Source organism: Triturus cristatus, chromosome 2_1, assembly GCF_964204655.1.
Source record: "Triturus cristatus chromosome 2_1, aTriCri1.1, whole genome shotgun sequence".
Taxonomy (NCBI): domain Eukaryota; kingdom Metazoa; phylum Chordata; class Amphibia; order Caudata; family Salamandridae; genus Triturus; species Triturus cristatus.
In genome coordinates this window covers 425,038,208-425,061,795 of record NC_140581.1, presented here as the reverse complement: position 1 = coordinate 425,061,795, position 23,588 = coordinate 425,038,208, and the positions used below count along the sequence as shown (strand labels likewise).

General features: G+C 44.1%; 1 protein-coding gene across 2 annotated transcripts in view; it reads right to left on the bottom strand.

Moving 5' to 3' along the window:
- Positions 1 to 23,588, bottom strand: part of ERBIN (erbb2 interacting protein) — a 710,320-nt gene that overhangs the window by 132,356 nt on the left and 554,376 nt on the right. For both annotated transcript variants that reach the window (XM_085631853.1, XM_085631862.1), the window contains exons 13-16: positions 22,566 to 22,695; positions 17,295 to 17,410; positions 7,765 to 7,834; positions 7,414 to 7,513 (exon numbers count right to left, since the gene is read on the bottom strand). In XM_085631853.1, coding sequence (XP_085487979.1) covers positions 7,414 to 7,513; positions 7,765 to 7,834; positions 17,295 to 17,410; positions 22,566 to 22,695 — 416 coding nt within the window. The remainder of the gene's footprint in view (positions 1 to 7,413; positions 7,514 to 7,764; positions 7,835 to 17,294; positions 17,411 to 22,565; positions 22,696 to 23,588) is intronic.

Genomic DNA, 23,588 nt, shown 5'->3' with positions numbered 1-23,588 from the left:
GTGACCACCCTGCCCCCGACCCCTACTTAATGGCGGCCACTGCACCACCCTCCTAGAGAACCTCCCAAACATAGGACTGAAGCAACTGGTCACCGCCCCCACGCACACAGCAGGACACACACTCTACCTTGTCTTTGCAGAAGAAAACAGCTTCTCCTACAGCCACACCACAGAACCTCTCTGGACAGACCACCACTGCATCCACTTCTCCTTCAGAAAGCCCACCGTACACAAGCACGCCCACCATATCCACCATAGAAGCTGGAACAACGTCCCCGAAGACCAGGTCACCTCCGCCCTCATCAGCACCACATAATCACAAGCGCAGTGGAAAAAAGCTAAATGGACGAACTTAAAAACAAGTGCCTCCCAGGGAACACACAAAGCAGCTATTACACAGAGTCTTTTCGTTCAGGAGTGTATCTACGACAACCTAATTGGATGCCTTAAAACCTTAAATGAGTTTCTACATTATTCTACAGCAGATCAAAACAAACTGAACGTAGCAATTCTTTGAAACACCAAAAGGCAGCTTCTCCATAATAGCCAGACAGGTAGCACATTTTGTAGTCAATCAGTGTATGGGGAGAGGAATGTTAATGATTCTCAGGACTTAATAGCTGAAGACTAATGACCATCAGGGGGCCGGGTGTGTAGGATTTAATTCTGTGAAGTAGCCTTCCAATAGTCAAAATGTCAACGTCATCTGAAACCTTATGTTCAAGAGAAAGGAAATAGGGCCCGATAACCAATGAATAATGGTTATGAGGAACAGACAGAAGTAAGATGGTAAGTTTAGCACTCAAGGCTGCAACCACAAATAGATAATGATTAAACGACACTGGCGCACTCTACTGCTAAGTGGAGCTAATATAGACAAGAACACCCAAGAGGTTAAGGAATAGTTTGCAGTCTTGAAATGTCTGCTACGGTTACGCCTGTCAGACAGCTGAGACACATACAGATCATCACCAGGCAATGGGCCTGCCATCAGAAGAACACACTGCAGAATGGGCACATGCAGCAACTGAAGCAGCCAGAGAAACGGAAGTCGAGTAAAGTGGACTGAAAGCAAGGTCTAGTCAAACAGAAACCGGTGCAACTAAAAACAAAGGTGTACATATATTGGAAAACAGTGTGATAATTAGAAAGCATGAGTTGGACACTGACCACCGAAGGTGCACTCCTTTAAACCACCTTTCAGCTGTAATTTCTGTGTGAGGATTTTGGAAAAGGGCTCTATATTCAGGATGGTTGTAGATACGAGTGACTCGGCATGAGAGCGGTTGGGATGGAAGTGACTGGCTCACACACAACACTTTCTCTTGGCTGTCAGCATGCAAGAGTTGTCTCCGACTACCCTCAGTTTGGGCATCACGGGTGTTACGGGTGGTATGAGTTGAGACCTAGCATCTCTAGTGATTTGTTGGATTGCTCTCCTGGTTTCTGAAGTCTCATAGGACTGTAACGCTGCTTAACTTTACAGTCCACTCAGACATCTGTGAGATGCCACTGAGCAGTGCATAGACCTCGATTATAATGCCTGTGGAAGTGACAGCACATGCCCTTTGATCTGGTGCTCTCATAGTAAGTGACAAAATGTGACCTTAGAAACCCCATGGCCAATATTATCACAGGAAGTGACAGAGCACGACCTAGGAATTCCGATTGTTCAAAAAACAACCCCGCTGCGTGCATGCATGGAAAGAGACAAAAGAACAATTCTTGCTGACTGGCAGAAACATATGAGTAGAAGATCTTGACTGTGTAGATAAAAATGGGCAAAATGCCTCCGTTGGTTAACAATTGCAGCCGACATCTGCTCTGATTTGCAGGTCACAAGTTAGAATCCCTGTAGGTCAAAGTCATCATCCCACCCTACTGAGTTCGGGGCACTACGTACCCCTTAATTAGGTAATCGTAACACATACAACAAACTGGTGTTTGAAACGACTCAAGTGTGGTCTGAAGTGCTATATAAAACAGTTCTATTGTGTAGGTGCAAAGTTGAGCACTTAATGCACTCCATAACAGACCATAGTACGCATTCTGCACACTGCACAGCTGTACGTGAAATGCCCCAGCTTCCGAACGTCCTTCATACAGTAATCTCGCTCATTGGTTGGGCTCACTGTATCTCTCTTCAGCATCTGGTGAAAGTGTTGCCACTGACCCTGCCAGATTTGATGAGTAGATCCCATTTATTAGTCAATATTGCATCAGACCTTTGTCAGCGCGGTTTGAAGATGGTGTGTTCTTGCTGGTTGAACTTGTATGGTGACAGTATAGCCGGCACCTTGCACAGATTATTATTATTATTATTTATTTTTGTAGAGCGCATAGTCACCCAGAGGTATCCCAGCGCTAGGAACCCTAATTCTACAGTTCAGCGGACCAGGGGCAGAGAAAAGGAGGGGGGGTGGGGGTGGGGGGGGTGGGGGGGGAAACAAAGACTCCGAATAAGGGGAGGGCTTAAGACCTTTTACTCTTTCTTTATTTGACCTATTCACAAACACAAAGCTTTCTCCATAACGAAGTAGATATTGCAGACTGTCTGACTGACGGTCAGTGTTTATGTATGCCAGTGATTCATTTCCATCCATGGGGACTACAGGGGCAAACGTAAACCTGAGGTAAATTGTTGCCTAAGCTGAAATATATTGCAGTGAGTGTCTCAAATGGCCACTCTGCCTGCTTATTCAACAAATCCACTGTTCCAGCACCAGCCTATCCGAGCTTCAAGAGCTACTGCGCGCGGGAGCGCGGTCTGTTGCGGGTACGTGCAGACTTCAAAGGACACACTACGTCACGCCACGTCAATCGAGCTTCCGGGGTTGCTTCACCACCCGACGTGACCAAGCCGGCCCCATTCGTACAAGTGTAAATTAAAGTAGGTGGCTGCTAGTGCACGTGCGTACAGTGCACAGTGCTGCCCGTCCGCACTCACCCACCACCCAGCAGTGCACATGGTTAGTTTTTTAACCAAAGCGGAAATCAATGAATCAGTCTTATCTAATCGGTTTATAATTTATCCCTTCTAATATGAACCACCACTTTTTTGACAAATAATGGTAACCAGGGTCGTTAGCCAAGTGGCAGGGTTCACAACACGCCTAGGGGTTGCAGTCATGACCCATGGTGGCCCCCATTTGAGCAGCGGAGGAGCTGCACAGGGGCCCCTGCTCTCGCAGAGTCATATCAAAGCTCACACCGTCCATTACTCACTCACTATGTTCATGTACTTCACAGCAGCTGCTGCCCCTCGGGACTGGAGTAGATGAGTAGAAGACTGGAAGGGAAGGACGAGCATATATTTGTTTAGGAAAAGGCAATGGAGGGAGATTCGGGCGCGAAAAGAGAACAGGTTGTCCTGGCTTGGGCATACAATTAGCAATCTCATTGTTTTGGCTTTAAGACAATTCGAGGCCAAGTAACAAAAGCCCCTGAAAAAGCCTATGAATAAAAAAACATATCCATTAACACATGAAACTCGTCAAGTGACAACATTTAAGTAGCCTTTGGCAGTCACAGGGAAAGCGCCCTGCTTCGAGGCGCACTATCAGGCCAGTTGGCTATTGGAAGTACTTTGCCTTCTAAAACCAAAGGGCAGCACAGAAATCTTGCGGCAGAGAAATACGATTAACGGCTATTAGAGGGGGTTCGTGAGCAGCCGCTCAAGGGGACCAGGAGGCACTTCCCACCGACAAATAATCCTGCCCAATTAAGTCACAGAAGAAATACACCAAGCCAATATTATTCTCCAAAGCAATACAGGAAAAGCAGGCTTGAAAACACCTGAATGCGAGCAAGTATTCAGCTGGAGTCCGTCCACTAACATCTTTAGCACTAGAGCGACTTCAAGAGGCACATGCACTTTGAATGCTTTAATCACTCCCAAAACCAGCACCATCTCTTGGTCGGAGAACCCTTTCACAAAGCAGCAACTAAGCAAAATGGTGAGAGACTGTCACAAGGCTAACCCTTGATGCAAGGTTCTCAGAAAGTATCAAGCACTTTACGTTCATCTATCAACAGGCAATTAAGCACCACCTAATACAACCGTAATCGGCTAAGTGCTTGAGGATTTGTAGAGCTAAGACCTAGCAACTCTATGGACGTTAACAAGAACTGCCTGTTTCCATACATTGTACCCGGCTAAACACCACTTGTTCCAGATAGCGTCTAGATTAACACGACAAGCTCGTTACATGGATTCCATACAGTGCTTTCAATACCACAGGCAAACAAGGAGCCGCATTGAACCGCGTCTCAGCCAATCTCCGTAGTTTACTGAAACCTCTGCTCAGGTGTGTTATGGCCAAGAGCAACATACAAGCAGCGGCCCTTCTCCTCATAAAACATGAACAAGGGTGTGAAGACGAGACAAGCACCAAATCCTCAATACATTCCGAACAAACAGCTACTGTTTGCGCACGTACACTGTAGCCAGTCAAGCGCCCTCGCTTCCCTGGAGTATATATGGCACAGTGTAGCCTTCCCTGACACATCCTATGAGCTTCTCACAGGCGGTGCACAGCCCGGATCATGGAGTCTAGCCAGCCAGTAGATTTAGGGATTTGGACTACCTACCCCTCGACCGCCCGGATTGAAGCAGCAGTGAGGGGCTGCCCTGCTCAACGCTACCCACTTCTCTAACAGTACAAAGCCACAAGCAGCGCTGAACGCTACCCAATGCCAGGATAACACAAGCAGCGAGGGTTTGCCTTCCTGAACAGTACCCAAAAGCGGGTTGGTCCCCAAATGTTAAATGCATTGAAAAAATAACCCCCACGCCTTACCATTCCACACAATTCTCAAAACATGCATGGTACTTTTTATTGCAGTTTGAGATCTTACTCGTATTTATATCATTTATCACTCATTGGTTGTTTGCATCTTTTGAAGCGAAGCAATTAAACAAGAAAGAGAGACAACACAGTTTCTTTGATGGGCGTCAATAGTCAGAATTTGCAACAACTGAGTGACATTTACGGATGTGTCCCAACTCCAAGAGCGGATTTGTGCGTTTGTGTGAAAAAGGACGTACTCCCGATAGATTCATAATCCAACTAGTATTATGACATATTTAAGAGCCTGGACAAAATTAGACAGCAGTCCGTTTTTATTCAAATAAGTTTAGGATTAATAATTGAGGAACAGTGTTATGGTCCCTACGACTACTATAAATGAGGGTGTGTCGCAGCACAGAGGCGCGTGCCCAGCAGGCCCTTTCACTTCTGCTTGCAGTTAATGACCGTCAGTTATGCGCATAGTCACTTCCCTAAAGGCCTCAACGCGCTTCCACCGGTGTAGATTTACGGTTTATGACTGATATATAAATACAAGTCATATATCAGACTGTAATGAAAAGTTTCTTGCATGTTTTGAATATTGTGTGAAAAGACCAGGCACGAGGGGTATTTTTTGAGGTAATATTTAATGCAAACAATGAAGTGACACACACCCCTATCTCTATAGCAAACTCACATTCCCAAGTTTCTAAGCACTCCCAACTGATGGAGAACTTGCATGTCAAAAGGGGTGTGTGCTTCCTTCACAGTGTGTGCAACGTGTTCCTGCCGTCTGCCCGCGTCTATATACTGGACACCGAAGGAAAGGAGCCGGGTGAGTGGTCCTCGTTTGTTTAATCACTAAGGAGCAGCTAACTGCTCATAACTGTGTAAGACTGTGTGACGCAATTTACAAATCACAGCTGTCAGAGCAGAACGTGATTATCAGCTCTTAAGGCTGAGCTCCCCTTCTATATCCCTGTATATGTAAAGTAACAGATTGTCCCTTTCTTCATTTTTTTTTAATGCAAAGCATTGAAGACGGTAAAAGATCAGCTGCGTGACACATTCGTGTATTATATTTATTTCTACGAGTACTTCCAGCCACTGATCCGGCCTCGCAGCAGCATTAGGTTTGGAACTTTCCAAGGACTCGATCACTCGTGTAGTTAGCCACGGTCTAATTTTTATGTCACTCGTGCAAAGTCGAAATACGTTGAGACAGCCTAATAGCCACATGGCTACAACATTTCATCGAAACTCGCAGTCGCCCAAACATGCGCACTGGTTAGATGCCTCGTCGTGACACTGAATGAAGTTTCACTTGAACCCTTCAGGTGGGAGGTGAACTCGGCATCAAAACACCGCTAAGAAACTCACTGAATATGGTCTCGGTTGCATAATCGAGCGCCCAAAACCGTGACTCCAGGATGGCACTGTGCTGAACCGGTAGGAAAACCTGGTCCCAGCCCTGGCACAGAGAACAGAGCGGGAACAGATAGAAGAGGCCAGAGCACTGGGCCCAGAACCGGTGCCTGTTCCACCTCTGTCAACAGTGGGACTCCCGCCTGGCTCACCCTGGGAACAGTCTACCGACTGAATGCCCATTCAAGGTTCAGTCCAGGCCCTTCTCCGCTGCTGGGCCTGGCTACCCGCCTCACACGGGCATCCTAAATTCTGTTGGTCTGTTTTGCTGAATGAAGCCTGTGTAATTCTTTAAGCCTGAGGTTCTTAGTGAGCGCTGCAGTGTATGAGGCTCACATCTGTCCATTCCCTACTGGTAGTTTTTGCACACGACTCCGCGGCTGCTCAGTCGGGCGTCAGGGCAGGGAAGCCGCAGGCATCTGCTCTGCAGGGAGTGAAAGGAGCTAGACAGGGCCACGGTAGAGTTAATGCACAACTACGAGAACAGGCACATGACTGTTTCATTGTAGCATTTCTAAAAGCAAACTATATCAGTTATGAAAGATGATGTGTTTTGATTATGCAAGACCCATGTGACTGAGCTTACCAGGGGCAGTGTGAAAATGTGAAATGGTCCTAGACCGCGAGAGGAGCAGGACATGCAAAGAAAAGGCTTCGGCACTCAATTTCGCTTTTTTATCATACCAGGTCCGATGACGCTGCTGAGAGAGAGGTGCTATTAAAAGCGCACAGGGGCCAAAATCAATAAACGAGCAGCCTCGGCAAGGTCCGGCTGGCTGGAGCTTTCATTCTGAAGTCGGATACAGCCTGCAGTTCACCTTAAAGTGCCCGATTTCCTGAAAATCGAGAATCAACTACGCTCTAAGAATTATTTCCAGTGACAGGGTTTCACCACAAGAACCAAAGACATGCAACCACAGAGCTGCAAAACACGAGACGTTTTTGAACCTGAGCAGCCATCCACTACGCTTTGAAGTTTCCCTCTAAAAGACTAACAAAATTCTATTTAAAAAAAATAAAAGATTTCTCACATTCCTGAGACGTCCCTTTTCAATAGCCGGGCCTTTGACGTCTAAAACCTATAGAAATTGAGGTTCTGTGACAAAAGCCCATTCTTTAGAGTCTGGCTTGAGCGGCCATCACTTTGGACAGCCAATGCACGGTTCAGACATTTTGTCCTTAAAGAGATTACTCCTACCGTCCTCTGTCCTCGGTTGCTGGGGGAACATGTAGTTTGTGAGCACCGTTCTCTGTGTCTCCGAGTCCACTTCCTTTTGCAGGGGGATGAGCGGCTTTGACTGAAAATGGAAAGCGCATGATTAAACATGTCACATGGGAGAAGAGAATCTCAAGAATCTACATGATTCACAGTACTGTGCCCGATTCACAAGCTGCATCCATTCTACAACACAAACATTTCTAAAATGATCGTTAGTATGTAGGTCTCAATTTGCGACTACTTCTGAAATTCAGATATCACAAGCAAGGCGTAGACACTGAACTTGGGGGAAATAACTGAGATTTTAGAAAGACACAGAACAACACCCACCTGATTGTCGGACAACCACATAGCAGTCAGCTGTTGCAGCTTTGTGAAGCTAAAGGGCAAATTCTTCAGCCTGAGAACAACAGAATTGGAGTTTAGAATAAAAAAAATGCAATCCACTTAAGTGTTAAGCCTCGCGCTGCCCTTGCAAACACAGAAGCACATCAGAGAATGAGACTGCAAGAGATGCTTAACAGAGCCACGTTTATAAAACATCAGGTGTTGGACAGGAGAATACTCTCATATCACATTTTTCTGTTGTGATGTTCATCTGTTTTATAGTTTTGTAGGGCGTCGTTGAAACGACTGGTACTAACAAACACGTTAGTCAAAATCTATCCTGGGACATTATTATGATCAGGGGCACTGGAATTATACGGCAGAGGAGGGTGAAATTATGCTAATGAGTTGGGTAAATTATGCTGCAAGAAAAGGAAAATTATGCGGCACATTTTATGATAGTATTACATAATTATTTTGTCGTTTTTAAACTTGTTAACTCAGTCTGGGCATTAGATGAACCTCATTAGTATCAGTTTAACACTCAAATATAGCAATAAACTACAGATAGGTGAACAGTTAACCTGTGCAGAGGGCCTTTCCCTGTGCAGCAAAACGTGTCGCTGCGTTTTTAGTAACTTTTGAACCATTTGAGCTAGAAACCACATTTTTTTGCTAAAATCTGCACATTATGTGGCAGATGATGAATTATGTAGCAAATGACGCAAATCTACAATTATGCAAAATTCACTTAAACCTCACAATCGCATAATTCCTGTGGCCCTGATTTTGACATACAGGTGTCCACTCTCATAATGAGGAGGTGAGAGGGAAGTGAGCAATGGACTGTTAGAGAGAGTATTCACCACAAAGAGCACTAGAAGGCAAGAAACATGTTCTCCGGATGGATACTTCCAACTGCAGATTCCTCACTTTTAGAATAGATACCACAGCGGTACCTCCCAAAGGTGGTGGGTCTGAGAAGGGGACTCAGATTAGCAAATCTTGCAGCAACAAGTGGGCAAATTACCCCTCCCTCTGGACCTGGCTGCAATGCAGTAGTGTTTCGTGAATATGAGTAACAAAGCCCATGTCAAATTCTGGCAGATATCAAGAATTGGCACCCGCCCACCCTGACAATACCATCACAGAGGCCATGACGCCGGTGGAATTAGATCCCGGGCCTTCTGGGGGTTCCTTCTTACAGATGCTGAGAATTTCCATTCTTTTGCACAGCCTTATCTTTGTTGATCCTAGTAAACCCCACTAACAGCTGGTCATCTAAAACAGCTACAAACTAGTGGGACCTCTCCTCCTCTTTTGAGGGATGGGTAGAGTGAAAAATGTTGGCAGGGCGAGCGGCTGACATGGAAGGCAGGCTGATTCCATTGCATCAATATGTCTGGGAAGAAAGGGGTGTAGAGAGGTAGCATGGAAAGCACTTTTAGTTCACTCACTTAGTGAGCAGAAGTAATGGTGATGAGAACGATTGTTAATTGTCAGAAGCCGAAGTGACCAACTGTGCATAGTCTCGAACGGTGTGCACATAAGCGGCATCAGTCCCACTGAGTCATGGCAAATGGTTTTAAAAAGAATATATATCTCGGGCCCCTCAGAAAACACAGCACAAAGGATGATTTAAAGAGAGAGGGTTGGTAAGGCAAACATAAAAAGACCAAAGGGGCAGACAAGTAGTCATTAATTGTGCACACTGCAAAGCTTTGTTGGGTCAAACACAAAATAAACACTATATCAGAGAATTCTGCCTGCCGAATGGCTGGATGACGTACCCCACACCAGACCACAAACTTATCACAGTGCCCATTATGGATGGACTTTGTAGACGTAAGTCTGGCTTCAAGGATGACATTACCACTTTGGGTGGCAAGTCAAAATAATTTAGATATCGTCGCTCAACCTCCACACCTGGATATGTAGGTTGTTGAGAAGGGTGTACTTGACCCACCACTGTTACTGAGATAGGACCTTGCAAAGGGGTATGTGGATCAGAGGGTAAATGCTCAGGCACATTTGGTAGCAAACTTTCCTATGCCCAGCCCAGGGCTATAAAGATGACTTGGGCCTGCTCAGTCCTCGCTTTCCTCTGAACTCGAGGCAGGAGAGACAGAGTACAATGTCGCATCTCAGACAGAATGAGTCTCTCCATTACCTTTTTAGAGGAAATTCCACTATGTATGTAAGATTAAAGTCGACAAAGCTGAGCTGTGAATGATTAATGCATTGTGATGTAGTGTTCTTTAAAAAGGCGAGTCTTCAACTCTATCCTAACTTGCAGCAGTGTTGGAGTGGTCTTGATGGATACAGGAAGGTTGTTCCAGATCCTAGGTGTATAGATGGAAAAGGCCCTTTGACAATTTTTTTTTACACTTCTTAGCCTTGCAGTTAAATGGTGTCCTGGCTACGGAAGTGCCAAGAACCGCCAGAGATGGGGAGCTGGTCTGCAAGATAAGTGGGGGTGGTATTTGTGATGGCTGTGTAAATGATGCAGCTGGTTTTGAAGATGGTGTGAGTCGGCAAGGGGAGCCAATGAGGTTCCATCAGTGTGGAGGTTATGTGATCATATTTCTATAGGCCCTGGATGAGACGTGCCGCAGATAATAGGATGCCCCTGAGAGGTGCCAGTGTGACGTTTGAGAGGCCAGGAGCAGGGCATTATCACTATCCAGATGCAGGAGTAAAAGGGCTTGAACAACAGGGCAAAGTGTCCCTTGAGGAAAGGTTTGTGTCCACGGTGAGTCAAAGTGATTTGGCATTCAGTGAGAGTTGGGGTTTGAAGCGGTCAGGGTTCATGTCAATGGGCCAGGTTTGCACTTTATCATGTTTGTTTTTCTTGGCAAATAATAGGGTTTCTGTCTTGGATGGGCTGAGCTTCAGGTAGGCGCTGGACATCCAGGTTAGGGGAATGTGCCAGCAGTGTAGGATGTTGGAAGCTGAAGAGACTTTCATGTACAGTTGTGTATCATTCGCATACCGGTGAATATCGATCCTGTTATCTGTGAGTTGAGTACCAAGCGGCTCCAAGTAAAGGTTCAAGATGACATAAGACAGATTGGAACGCTGGGTACTCCATATGTGACAGGGATCTTTTGTGACCGGGAAGTGCCCATGTAATCAAACTGGTGTTGGTTGGAAGGCTAGTGCACAAAAGCTTTGACACTGCATTTCACAGTGATAAACAGATCTAGCCAGGGCACTTCCCACTGACAGAAGATTTCCTGTGCCACCCGGTGATTGAGTGGCCACTCAAGGTCCGCTTGCCAATGTCTGTTCAGCTCATAAGCCCTGGCACGTAGGTACACTACTAGGTGGTTAGCTACTAGAAATAACTTCTGGTCCTACAACCACCTTCAGATACGTAAAGCCTGCTGGCAAAGGATCATGAAACTTACTCCACCTTGCTTGTTGCAATACCACATGGCAGTCATATTGTCCATTGAGACCTGTACCAGTCTTCCCATGATGGTCGGTAGAAGGCTTTCTGGCCTAAATGGACCACCCAAAGGCCCAAAATAATGATGTGGAACTTGCTCTACGCTGGGGGTGAGATGCCTCTGACCTCCATCACCCTAGAAGACCCAAACACCTTACTAGTGACGTGTAAATCACAACCTTGAAGTCTGGGTGAGGAAGGGAGAGTGGCCATTTGCAGGACAGGTTGGTGTATCCCTGCCATCATAAGAGGACTTTAGTCATCTTTTGGGAGATCTGTAAAGCATCAGAGAGGAAATTCCAGTTCTGGTCTAACTGGAACCTTAGGCTCGATTGCAGGGTCTGCATGTGCCATTTAGCACATGGGACTTGTTACTTGCATGATGCCAGGAGCACCAAAAAGCTCAGAACCATCCTCTTTAAAAACCAGGACTGAGCCCAGAAGGTTGATATACTATGCTGGATTTCAAGGGCTAAATGCCGAGTTAGAAAGGCCTTAAACACTACAGTGTCCAGGATAGCACTTTGAAATGCAAATCTCTCTGTACGGGTCTGGGATTACAGCTCATAGATGGAAAATCCCAAGGAGATCAAGAGCTCAGCCATTGTTTGGAGGTGGTCTGTGACTAACTGCGACAAACCCGCCTTGAGTTGCCAGTTGTTGAAGTATGAGAATATATGTTTCCTCTACATGCAAAGACAAGCCACAACCACCATCACTTTCAAAAGCACCAGAGGGGCTGTGGTAAGATTGTAGAGCATCACAGTAAATTGGAAATGTTTCAACCCCACCTTGAACCACAAGTAACGTACATGAGACTGCAGGACTGGTATATGAAAATATGAATCCTGCAAGTCTAGGGTGCTGTTCAGTCCCCAGGATCCTGAGCAGAGAGAATCTGAACCAGAGTGACGTCTCGATCCATCCTTGGGAGGATGATGATGAATTTATATATACTCTGGGGAGTCTTGGCGCTACCTGCAATACATTCGGTACAGAGGGGGGTAAACCAGTTACAACGAGAACAGCCAGGTTTTGAGGCCTTTCCTGAACTATTTTCCCTTTTCAATGTGATGGGCAATAAATTCCAGAGGTTTGCCGTTGTGGCTGTGAAACTCTTTCCCCCCCATCTTGCCTAGCAGATTCTGGGTACCGTTATATTTCTGAGTGATGCCGATCTAAGGGGTCACACAGGGGCATAGGGTTTCAGAAATTTCGTCAGCTGTGCTGGCCCCATGTTGTTAAGACATTTAAAGGCGATATATAATGATTTAAATTGTATCCTCTTGGCCACAGGAAGCCAATGCAGTCTAATAAGCGCCGGGAAGCTGAGACAAACTTCGGGATGCCTAGCAATAGTCTAGATGCTGCGTTCTGGGCCGTTTGAAGTTTGTTGATGCTACGGCGTGGAGTACTGGAGAGGAGGGCATTACAATAATCAAGTCTAGAAGAAATCATGACTGATACCACCGTCTCTCTTAAGTCCATCGGTATTGCTGGGAGGACTTTCCTCAAAATCTTCAGAATGAAAAAGCATGCCGAGGTGGTGGCATGGATTTGATTTTCAAAAGTAAGCTTTGTGTCAAAAAGGACCCCGAGATTTTTAACGTTAGGTACAGGCTTAGGCAGCAGACCCAATTGGTCAGGCCACCAGCTGTTGGTCCAAAAGGAGGGATTATTCCCCAACAACAGGGCCTCGGTCTTGGATGAATTCAATTTCAGATAGTTGTCTGACATCCACCTAGCTATGTGGCTCATACATTCCCTGAACCTAGTGGCCGTCTGGTTAGCCGAGCTACTTACTGAGACGATGATCTGTGTGTCATCTGCATATGACACCAGGGTAAATCCAAAGCTTCTCACTAGGTTAGCCAGCGGGGTAACACAACAGTTAAATAATGTTGGGCTAAGGAAGGAGCCCTGGGAGATCCCACAAGGCAAAACGAAGAGGGGTGATACCATATTATCCATTGCAACCTGCTGAGACCGTTCAGACAGAAAGGAGCTCAGCAGGGACAGCGCCTGCCCCGAATCCCGATGGTATATAGCCGTCCCGCAGCAGCCCATGATTAACAGTATCAAAGGCTGCTGATAGGTCCAGTGGGATCAGCGCCGCAATCCCTCCTGTATCCAGTATCAGTCTGAGCTCCTCAGTGGCTGTGATGAGGGCTAATTCGGTACTGTGCTGAGCACGAAATCCAAATTGGGACAGGTCTAATAGGTTGTTGTCCTTAATGAAGGCTGAGAATTCGGCATTTATTGCCATTGCTATGACTTTAGCGGGAAATGGAAGTCTATAATTCAGTCTGTAGCTTAGTGGCTCCTTAACATCCAGATTGAGTTTCTTTAGCAGGGGAAGTATTGAGGCCATCTTTCAGTCCACTGGAAAGAGTCCCTTTGTAAGCATTAAGTTAAAAATCTCAGTTAGAGGAATGGCTATCATTTCCGGTGAAATATGCAGAATTTTGGGGGGACAGGGGTCTAAAGGAGAGCCTGATTTGGTGGCAACAATAAGTGAGGTAGTTTGTTCAGTTGTCAGTGCATTAAAATGGGACACGGTGGGGAAATCTGGATCGAGAGCACCTTGTGGAGTAATGGGTACAGCTGACTAGGTTATGTCAGTGACACTCGCCAGTTGGTCTGGACCTTTGTCCTGCTGCATGAATAGGTCAAAAACTGGTTTGACCGTTTTTATTTTTTAAAGCATTCTGCTAGAGTATTAGAATGCTAGAGAAAGTAGCACAAATCATGCCTTTCATCCCTCTCAAACACCAGCACCCACTTAATGGCACTTTTGTCCATAGGAGACTGACTTCTTGCATCAAGATAGTGGCGTGGTCTGCCAAAATCTCTCTAGTGTGGGGAGAAATAAGGATCTGACGGAAGGTGGGGAATAGTAGTTTTAAAAAATTGTAAGACCCAACGATCTGATGCGACGGCCCTCTAGCTAGGCAGGGCACATTGGATCAGCTGGTCATGAGCCTCAGAGAGCAAATCAAAGTAGCTTGGGAACCACTACTACACTCCTGGAAGCTCTGATGATGGCTGAACACATCACCGAAGAAGCAAATGTTGCACTACTAAGTTTCTGGATTTGGCCTGGCTTGATAACTGCAGCAATCAAGCCAGTATGGACACACTCCTAGCTGAGTAAAAATGATTACGCTCATCAAGAAGGAATAATTTAACTCTCTCCTGTCTTTCCTTCCTCTAGTCTAAAATTACCAGGGAGGGACCAAGTTGAATAACTACTTGGCCGACATAGGAACCCATCCAGCACACCCCCTTTGTCTCTCTTCAATCATGTTAGCCTTTAGTGTTAGCTACAAGTGGTAAACAGAGGATATTATATTCCTTGCTGGTTCTTCTGAAAGGGCTCCCATCGCTTATGTAGTACCATTGACATACCTGTTTCTAACTCCGTTTGAATCACATCAAGAGACAAAACTACTACCTAATCAGATAGAGTCAGGTCATTAAAACCATATTGTACATTTTTTCAGAATTCAATTTCAAGTGTAATCCCAACGGGTGTACCCCTGGATCCAGATCCACCAGACCTATAGAAACACCAACAGTATCACAATTGTCATTCTTGAAGAGTAGTAGGATTTCTTGTAATTTGTCAATGATACCTTCAGTAACACTGCCCACCAGCTGTGCACAGAACCTCTGCCAGTGAAGAATGTTAACCTGTGAAATGCAGGGGGTACTACTATGGAATTTCCTGTTCCCATTGTCAAACGTTGTGAGCAGAGATCTAGCAATCCGCCCATCTAATCAAGATATGCATTGTTTGCCTGTGAGGGCAAAAGATGAGGCTAAGGTCTGTATATGTAAGAGAGCGAGAGCGAGAAAAAGAGCAGGAAAAGAGACAAGTGGTTATGTGTTAAAGAGAACCAGTAGACTGGCTCTGTATTTGTGTTAACGGGGCCACTGCACACAAGGGAGAGATGAGGATTTGTTATATAGTGACAAATAAGTGTGGTGCGATTGGAGATTTAGTGGAACATGCTTGCGATCGAGTGAATGGAGATCTACTGACACATGTTGGTGATCAGTCACTGATTGGTGCTGCTGTGTTACGTTGCTGGTAACGGTCTTTGATATACTGATTCACACTTGTGGTACAGTCAGTTAAGGGTTTTCAACTAAGCACTATTCTGTCAGCGCATACTCATGGTCAGCACCTAGAAGTGGCTCAACCCCATGCTTGGTGCCACCACTCATTCCCGGGTAGGTTTTGGAACGATAGAGCCTGGTGTTGGTAAGGCTGGCACTAGTCCAGAGATGGGTGGCATGGAACCGCATAAGGACCACAATTTATTCTGCTTCCATGATGACAAATGCCTGCTGCAGACCGCAACAGCTGGGCACTGTGCTGTGAGGTGAGCACCCTGCATGTCTAGAAGACAGGTCACCTTGCTGTACATAAGCATGTGAACACATCTTATAGCAACCCACAGCCACTCCAATATCTTAACAACAATGCTTCCAATAGACTGCTTTGCATATCTTCTATGGGTTATGATGGCATCATAGCATACAAGGGCTTACAAGGGTTTTCTTTTTGCATTGACACTAATTAAGGGCAACAAAAAAATTGCCTTTAGACCTAAAACACGCTGGTTTGAGGTTGCACCATAAAAGGAGAAGGGAGCGAGAGAGGGGGAGGGAGAGAGAGAATATATATATAGATAGATAGATAGATAGATAGAATACTTGGGGTTTTACAACTTTTTTCTGCGTTCTGGGAAAGGCATTTTGATTACTCAATCCACGCCACCACAGTGGGCAGACCAGTCCACACAGGGATGGACCTCAGCAGCACAATTTAGGTTTACCTAAAGGAACGGGCCGGCAGCGTGGCAGGAAACTCATACAACCCATCAGTTTCCTTGCCCCTCCACCCATCACTCGCACATTCACTACTGCTGGCTTTCCGCAATTGATGATCTCTCGAACAGCCCATCTAGAGTGGGAAGGTGGAGAGGGAGCTAGAGGTGGAGGACTGGACTGAAGGCGAGCTGAAGGCTGCACATCTGGCAGCTGATTCTCATCCAGAAGGAGAGCGCCAGTAGTGTAGCAGAGATGTAATGGGTCCTAATACAGCAAGGGAAATGGGCTCCTCTTCTGCAATGCGGAGCGTTAAAAGCATCCAAATTTGGTGTGAACATGGCCCCTTAAAAAAACAAAACCTTGGCCCTGGTGCCGCTGCCCCGGCTGCACATCACTATTCGCTATGCCCATAGGCAGCACTGCAACATTACACACCGGCAAGAAAAGTGGACCTAAACGTACGTCTTGCTATTGTCCCTGTTATGTTACATGGCTGCTGTCTATGTTATGGAGCTGCTGTATGCTATGTTGCTACTGTCTATATTAGGTTATTTTCTGCTGCTGTCTGGGTTATATAGGAGCTGTTTGGTGTGTTCCCCTATGTAGCGGCCTGTTATTTAGTTGCTTTCTAAGTTATGTAGTTGCTGTCTATGTTTTTATGCAAGATGAAGCTTCTATGTTATGTTACGTTGCTGCTGTCCCTTTTATGGTATGTAGCTGCTGGCTACGTTGCTGCTGTCTGTAATGTTACATGCATGAATATATGGCTTATTTGTACATATACTGGGTACAAATTAAGACATTTCGGCGATTTACAAAAATATCATCCCCTGGCTCGGCTCTTTGTAGTCCCTGGCTTGCCCATCTCTAATAAATGTCACATTTAAACGATGCTTGCACTGCCCAATCCGCTGATAACCCTTTAAAAACCCAGGAAGGCATTCAAGACCAGCATATAGCCATCACTAGTATTACGTTAGATGGTTACCTGGAAACACATTAAGAAATATATGCTATACGTCCAATCATAACATTTCATATGCTACTGACGCCAATAAAAACGAATATTCTAAAATTGTACTGTGTCGCACATTTACTTAATTCCTTGTCAAAAAGAATGCACTGTAAGCAAACCATCACCAGAAAATCTATCAAAACATTAAGCTAAACAATTGTTTGCGCGATGATGGAATATTCTGACATATAAAACTATCAAGATAAATTGGTGTAAAGTTTCACAAACCTATTGTCACTTAGATTGACGACTTTTAATCTCTGCATGTCGCCCATTTCCTCGGGGAGCGTCTCGAGCTTGTTGGAATGCAGAAACAGCACTGTTACATATTTCCAGTTTCCGATCTAAAAAAGATAATTAGATTCTGCTTAGACAAGATTAAACCGGAAAGCAGACTGATGTATTTGGTAATAGTTTGTGCCAGATTCATTAGAGTACAGACTTAACCACTAGCATTAGAAACGTTTTTGTACACTATTACCACTTACATGTGAGGATTCTGTAAGCAATGTTAGGAGAACAGTATTACTAACATATGCATTATTTATTTCTGAATAATACAATAAGCATACATCATACCGAGGCATAAGAACACATTTTTGTGAAGTATCATCAATGAGAACAGAGGCCGTTTGTAAAGCACCGTGTAAAGGATCACACTACTTAGAGATGGTGTTATTACTAGGCCTGGGCGGTAAATTCCGTTCCTCTAGAGGAATTTGGGTAATTTCGCGTTCCGTGGAGAACGCGGCATTAACCAAAATGATGCGTTCCGCGGCTTTGCGGACTGTTTTGCTTGTTTGCGTTTTCAAAATGCGTGTTTGCGAGATATTTCCCCTGAGCACGCAAACCGTGTTCGCGAACAGGAAAAAAGCATTGACACAAGCAGTAATTTTGTGTGTTCGCGGAATTTCTGCGTGCTCGCGGAGATTTTTTACCGTTTCGCGGAGCATTGCGTAGCGTGACTACGCAAATTCCACCCACCCCTAGTTATTACAAGTATGCGCGGAGTTTAGTTACTCATTTGTGCACCGTGAACCCAGGGGAATATACAGCGCCAAAAAAGAACCAGGAGCACAAAGCTAATACTAGTCATTTTACGGCGTGAAGCCCTCAATGTGGCGGGAAAGGATGATGCGGAAGAAAGTGTTGGGGGGGGGAGGGGGGGGGAGGGGTGGCGGGTCTAATTTTATGGTTGAATGAGTGACTGCATTGTTGCTAGTTTGCTTTAATACTGATATGTTCAATGTTTTCTATTTTGTTTCTTTTATGCTAATTTGTTGTCTACATGTGTTATACAGTCCTACGGTGCTCTAGAGACACTTTAAATAGTTTTTAAACAAAACCATAGAATACAATAAAATTAATGGAAAGATTCCACTTATTTCTTATACTTGGAGAGCTGCATTTCTGCAGTATTTTTCATAACTGTCCACATCAAGCACTGCCCACCTTCAGGAACCTGCTGAACATCAGCTATGCGTCTTTATGAAAGCTGGATACCATGTCTCAGTTTGAAGAAATGTATAAGCAATGGCCCTCAACACAGTTAACAAGTCTGGTTTAAACAAAGGCAACCATCTTGCAAATAATATATAACGTCCTTATTTAATATTAGCAGATCAACAAATCACATTTCAAGACTGTCGCCAATTAGGAGATACATTACTAATACAAATGTAAAAATACAAGTATAGATTAACAGCTACTGATATTACATCACTGCAAATTAATGTAGGCAAATGAGAAAACATACACTACATGTAGATCACTTATCTTTCTTGAATTATATACCAACCTAGTCCCAACACTGGCTACATCACTTTAACAGCAGCTGTCATGAATTCCTAGTTAATTAATTGGAGATGCGTTCTGACATTTTGAGTCGGTACGTATCGAAAGAAGACTTTTTGGTTCCATTATACCCTTGCCTTAATCATATAACCGAAATTCATGTTGACAAAATTTCGTGTTCTAACAGCAGAATGAAACGAAGGTCAATAAATGCAACGTGTGTTCCTGATTGGGAACTTTTCACACACATCAGGGTAAGGCCAACTAGAGGTTTACTAGGCTGAGAAAAAGCTGTCCTGCCATCAAGACTACTCAATAGCAACTCAAACTGGAAGACCCTGTAGCACACTTCCTACCATTTTATAAACATCGAACATTTTCAACAAAGGGCCCATTGACAACAACAACCGCCTCAAGAAGTCATACTGCCTTTGTGACAGCCTGCTCAAGGACGGACGACGCAAGAAGGCTTAATCTTGAAGCAACATCTAGTTCTTTGATAATAGACGTCTGCTGTATCTTGAGGACCGCAAGGATCTATAGTAACTCTAATCTCTAAACCCTAACGACAGACATGGAGAAGACACTCACGCTTTGATTACTTCTCCGCATTCTGTGATAGCCTCATCTGCAGGAGATGTTCTGTGAGCCTTGATAACGGACTATGACTTTTATAGACCTTGCCAAAAGGATGCCGCCACAGGACAGCTGTCCACCTTTTTCTATTTGCAAAGCTGCTTAACAGTCGCAGTACCCCACAGAGCTGCGTGCCTACCTTCTCCTTGGGTTTAAACCAAAAAGAAAAACATTTGTGGGGCTCTTTGAAATGCACAATTTGAAATAACTGCTGCCTGCCTTATAGTTGCTTCTCTGTTTCGTGGAGTTGGGAAGGAACTTGCAGGCCCATTCTCCTTCCATCTTGAATATGCGCAGTTGATAAAGTAAGTATAAATTGATTGCAGAAAAATTACCTTCTGGACCGAATAAAAAACGAAACTTACATGTGATTTGAAAAGTGATCGACGCCATTTGCAGTTCCAGAGACCTGTAGGTAATCATGCAGCAGAGATGATCAAGGGATCTTCCAAAGCTCACTACACAGGTTTAAAGTCACAGCAGAAACCCGATAGACTTGAAACACTCTTTTGTAGCAAACAAGAGAGGGATGAGCCTCTCTTAGTGGAAGCGCAGCTTAGAACTTTTGAAGTGAAGCATCTCAAATTCACTGGTAATCACAGAAGTCAACATAAGTTTCCATCTTCCACCACAGAATGCAACACGCCATAATGCAGACCAGAGCCTCCAAAAACCTACTCAAATAATTTAGACCGACACAGACTCAAATCACAAAGATTTTTTATTTCATACGAAAATCTACTCTTCCCTCCTACGATCTAAATACAGCTACTTTTATGGGATTCACAAAACATGCCTACCTAAATGGCATGCACACCTAAATCTATATTACTTGTAGATAAATGTGTGCATCCATCTACAAGCTCAAACTCACTTAATGATGGTTATTTATAAGGTGTTAATGCAGTTCCCTCCCGGAAAGGATGATGATATTCTTTGTGGATAAACTCCTGCCACCAATCTCTGTTTTAATATGGATGCATGTAAGCATTCCATTTGGAGACTTACACCAACTTTTCTTTTATGAAATAGGATTAAGGGTGCAAATAGTGGAAAAATAATCAAAATGTTAGCAAATAGCTACTTTGCTGGTATTTACTGTATTTCTAATGGACACCCGAAAACCTCCCCTGGGAACACCTACTTTACCACCCTAATATAAAACAGATTTTCCACGGCCATAAAAGGACTCTGCATTCATACCCACTCCACTGCGGACTGCACTCCTAAACATTTGGACATCGCCACAGCTTCTCCGTTTTCCAGACCTCTAGTTCTTCAAGAGAAACCTGAAACATGGTCAGTCTTGGAATAAGCTCCTCTGAGTGATCAACAACCTTTCCCTTCTAGTTACTTTACCGCCTACAAGGGCAGGAGACGTGTGCTTGTTTTCTATTAAACAAATTGCGTATGGAAACGAGTAGATCGACTTGGAGACGCTAACCCGGAGGAAAGAGAGGAATCAGAGGAAATCTAGGCTCACTGGATGGGAAGAATAAATACGGTATACAGCATGCTTTTGTATGGAAAAATGTTAATGTTTTGAATAGTAGCTTGCATCACATCTATATTAGTCAGTGCTGTAGGGACTTTTGGTTTGAAAATTCGTTAAGGAACTAATTGAATGGTCTTCTGGCATGGCAATTGCAGCCGCAAAGAGAATACTCTCAAAGATGGGAACCACAGACCAGCTACCATATACCGAGGAGGTTTAGCAGAAATAGAATTAATCTCGGTAGTAATCATAGGACTGGCTTATTCTTAACTACATGTAAGCAGAAGAACTTAAGCAGCACGGCTAGTTACACAGGACAGGTAATGCCCTCTTGCATCTCCCCAAGTGGCATCAGCCTTAAATTTAAAGCGGCATACTCACAGAACGAACAGAAGGCAACTACATCAAAGGGCACTAAACAGCCAGCATGGCCAGGGTCAAACCGGTACCACCAAGAACCATCCAAAAAAGCGAACTAACAAATTATAAAATGGTACAAGACATGATGCCACCGAAAAAACATACAATCCTGATGAAAGTAAAACACAAAGGAAAGACACATCAGGTGCCAAAAGTGAAAAATTAACCACAACGCAGCTTTTAATCCTGGCAGATCACTGACATTTTGAACAAAGGAACAGGCGAAGGGGACCACACAGGTAACACCAGCGCAATGAGGAAGCAATGTATGTAACGCAGCAGGCTCTCTATACTGGAACACTTTAAAACAGTGTTTCCCAAACTGTGGGTCCTAAGCTTATTTTGGGTTGGTCGGGATTTGCAAGGATTAAATGGGGATGCCTTTAAAACCCTTGTTTTACTTGTCACATTTGCAATGCTTCAACTGCAGAGGTCAAATGCCAGGCTATGTCTTCTGACAAGTTGCTGCCTATTCTTTTCAAATTAAATTGGTGTTTTCCTTCTCTGACTGTAAAGTGAGTGGAGTTTTTAAGGTGAATTATATGATAATCTTAGGATGTCGTTGTTTGCAACACACAAAATGTAAATACCAGTAAATGAACTGTATGCATTCAACAGTTACCACAAATCAAGTACATGTTTTTGGCAATTTTGAAGTGTGCTGAAAAAACACAGACTTTACCAAGATCAAACCAAATAAAGGCACATTAATTGGTGATGAACAAATTATAAATATTCACAGAAACCACATTTCCACACATTATAATTTAAAGTCCATATGCTATATCGTTTAATCAGTACATCTATATGACTGAACAAAGTTAGTGGCCATTTCAATGGAAAATGTGCTGTCGGTAAATGACGATGAGCTACCACACGATGCTTTAGTTACATTAAAAAAAAATCCCTCCTTATGTCCATTAAAGGTGGGTGGGTCACGAACGTTTGTCGCTCTAAAATGTGGGCCACGGTTCAAAAAAGTTTGCGAACCACTGCTTTAAAACTTTAAGACTTCGATGACTATTGATTGCCTACCCAAGTGACTCCAATAAGCTGAGAATGTAACGCTGTGAAAATGGATAAAAAGCTTTTAGTTAGGTTCATAACTTATCTAGCACTCATACAATGAAAAGAATAAAACAGAAAGCACATACCTCTGGCGGCAATTGTGTTAAGAAGTTGTGATCCGCAGCAAATGTCCGCAGATTAGCAAGCTGTCCAATCGATGATGGGAAAGCTTCAATCTCATTAAAACTGCAATCCAGTTCTTCTGTCGATATGAGCCTACAAATGAGGAGTTATTGCAAATGAAACCTAAAAATACAACTCTATAAATGTACCATATTTCTTTTTACAAAAATCTTGATTTAAGTATATTTTCATATTAACAATTTATTAACCATATCTGTTTTTTATTTTTTTCTAGAGAGTGAACCAGGATTTTTCTTGTAAGCCATAAACGTGATATTTTCCTAAGATTACACAACTTGAAACGACTTTCCTTTCTTCCCTTATTTACTTTATTTATGTATTTACTCCATTTGTAGAGCAAAACTGTCCCCTAACTGGTATCCTGGTACTGAGGCGAGTAGGTAGGTACTCCTGCTACATGTAAACATCCAGAATAATATGTTGTGGATTTATTTAGGGAAGAGCCATGTCTTTAGAGCTTTCCTCAACTGTAACAGGGCTGTTCCAAGAGTTGGGGGCAGCTTTGTTCCAAAGCTGAGCCGCTTTGCTTGAGAAGACCTGGACCTCGTGGCGTGTCTTTCAAAACTTATTGATGCAGACCAACTTTTCAGTACTGAAGCAGAGATGTCGTCCTGGGGTATATTATTTTTGGAGTTTTATATAGCGCTTACAGACCCAAGAGGTATCAGTGCGCTTTACAGCTGCATACAAGTATAGAAACATACATTAGAATATAGTGCCTTAGCATCTAGAGTACTGGAGGTCACATAGATCGCGGCCATTGACCAGATGCATAGAAATGACGCTTGAGGAGAAGTTCTTTTAGTTGTCTCTTGAAGTTTGTGAAGGAGGGGTTAGTCCTGATGTGGGTAGAGAGAGAGTTCCAGAATTTTGGGGCTTTCCCTGAGAAGGAGCAGGTGAGGGCTTTTTGTTTATGCCTTTTTAGGGTATTAAGAGGAGCGAGTTGGAGCTTCTTAGGTTTCTTG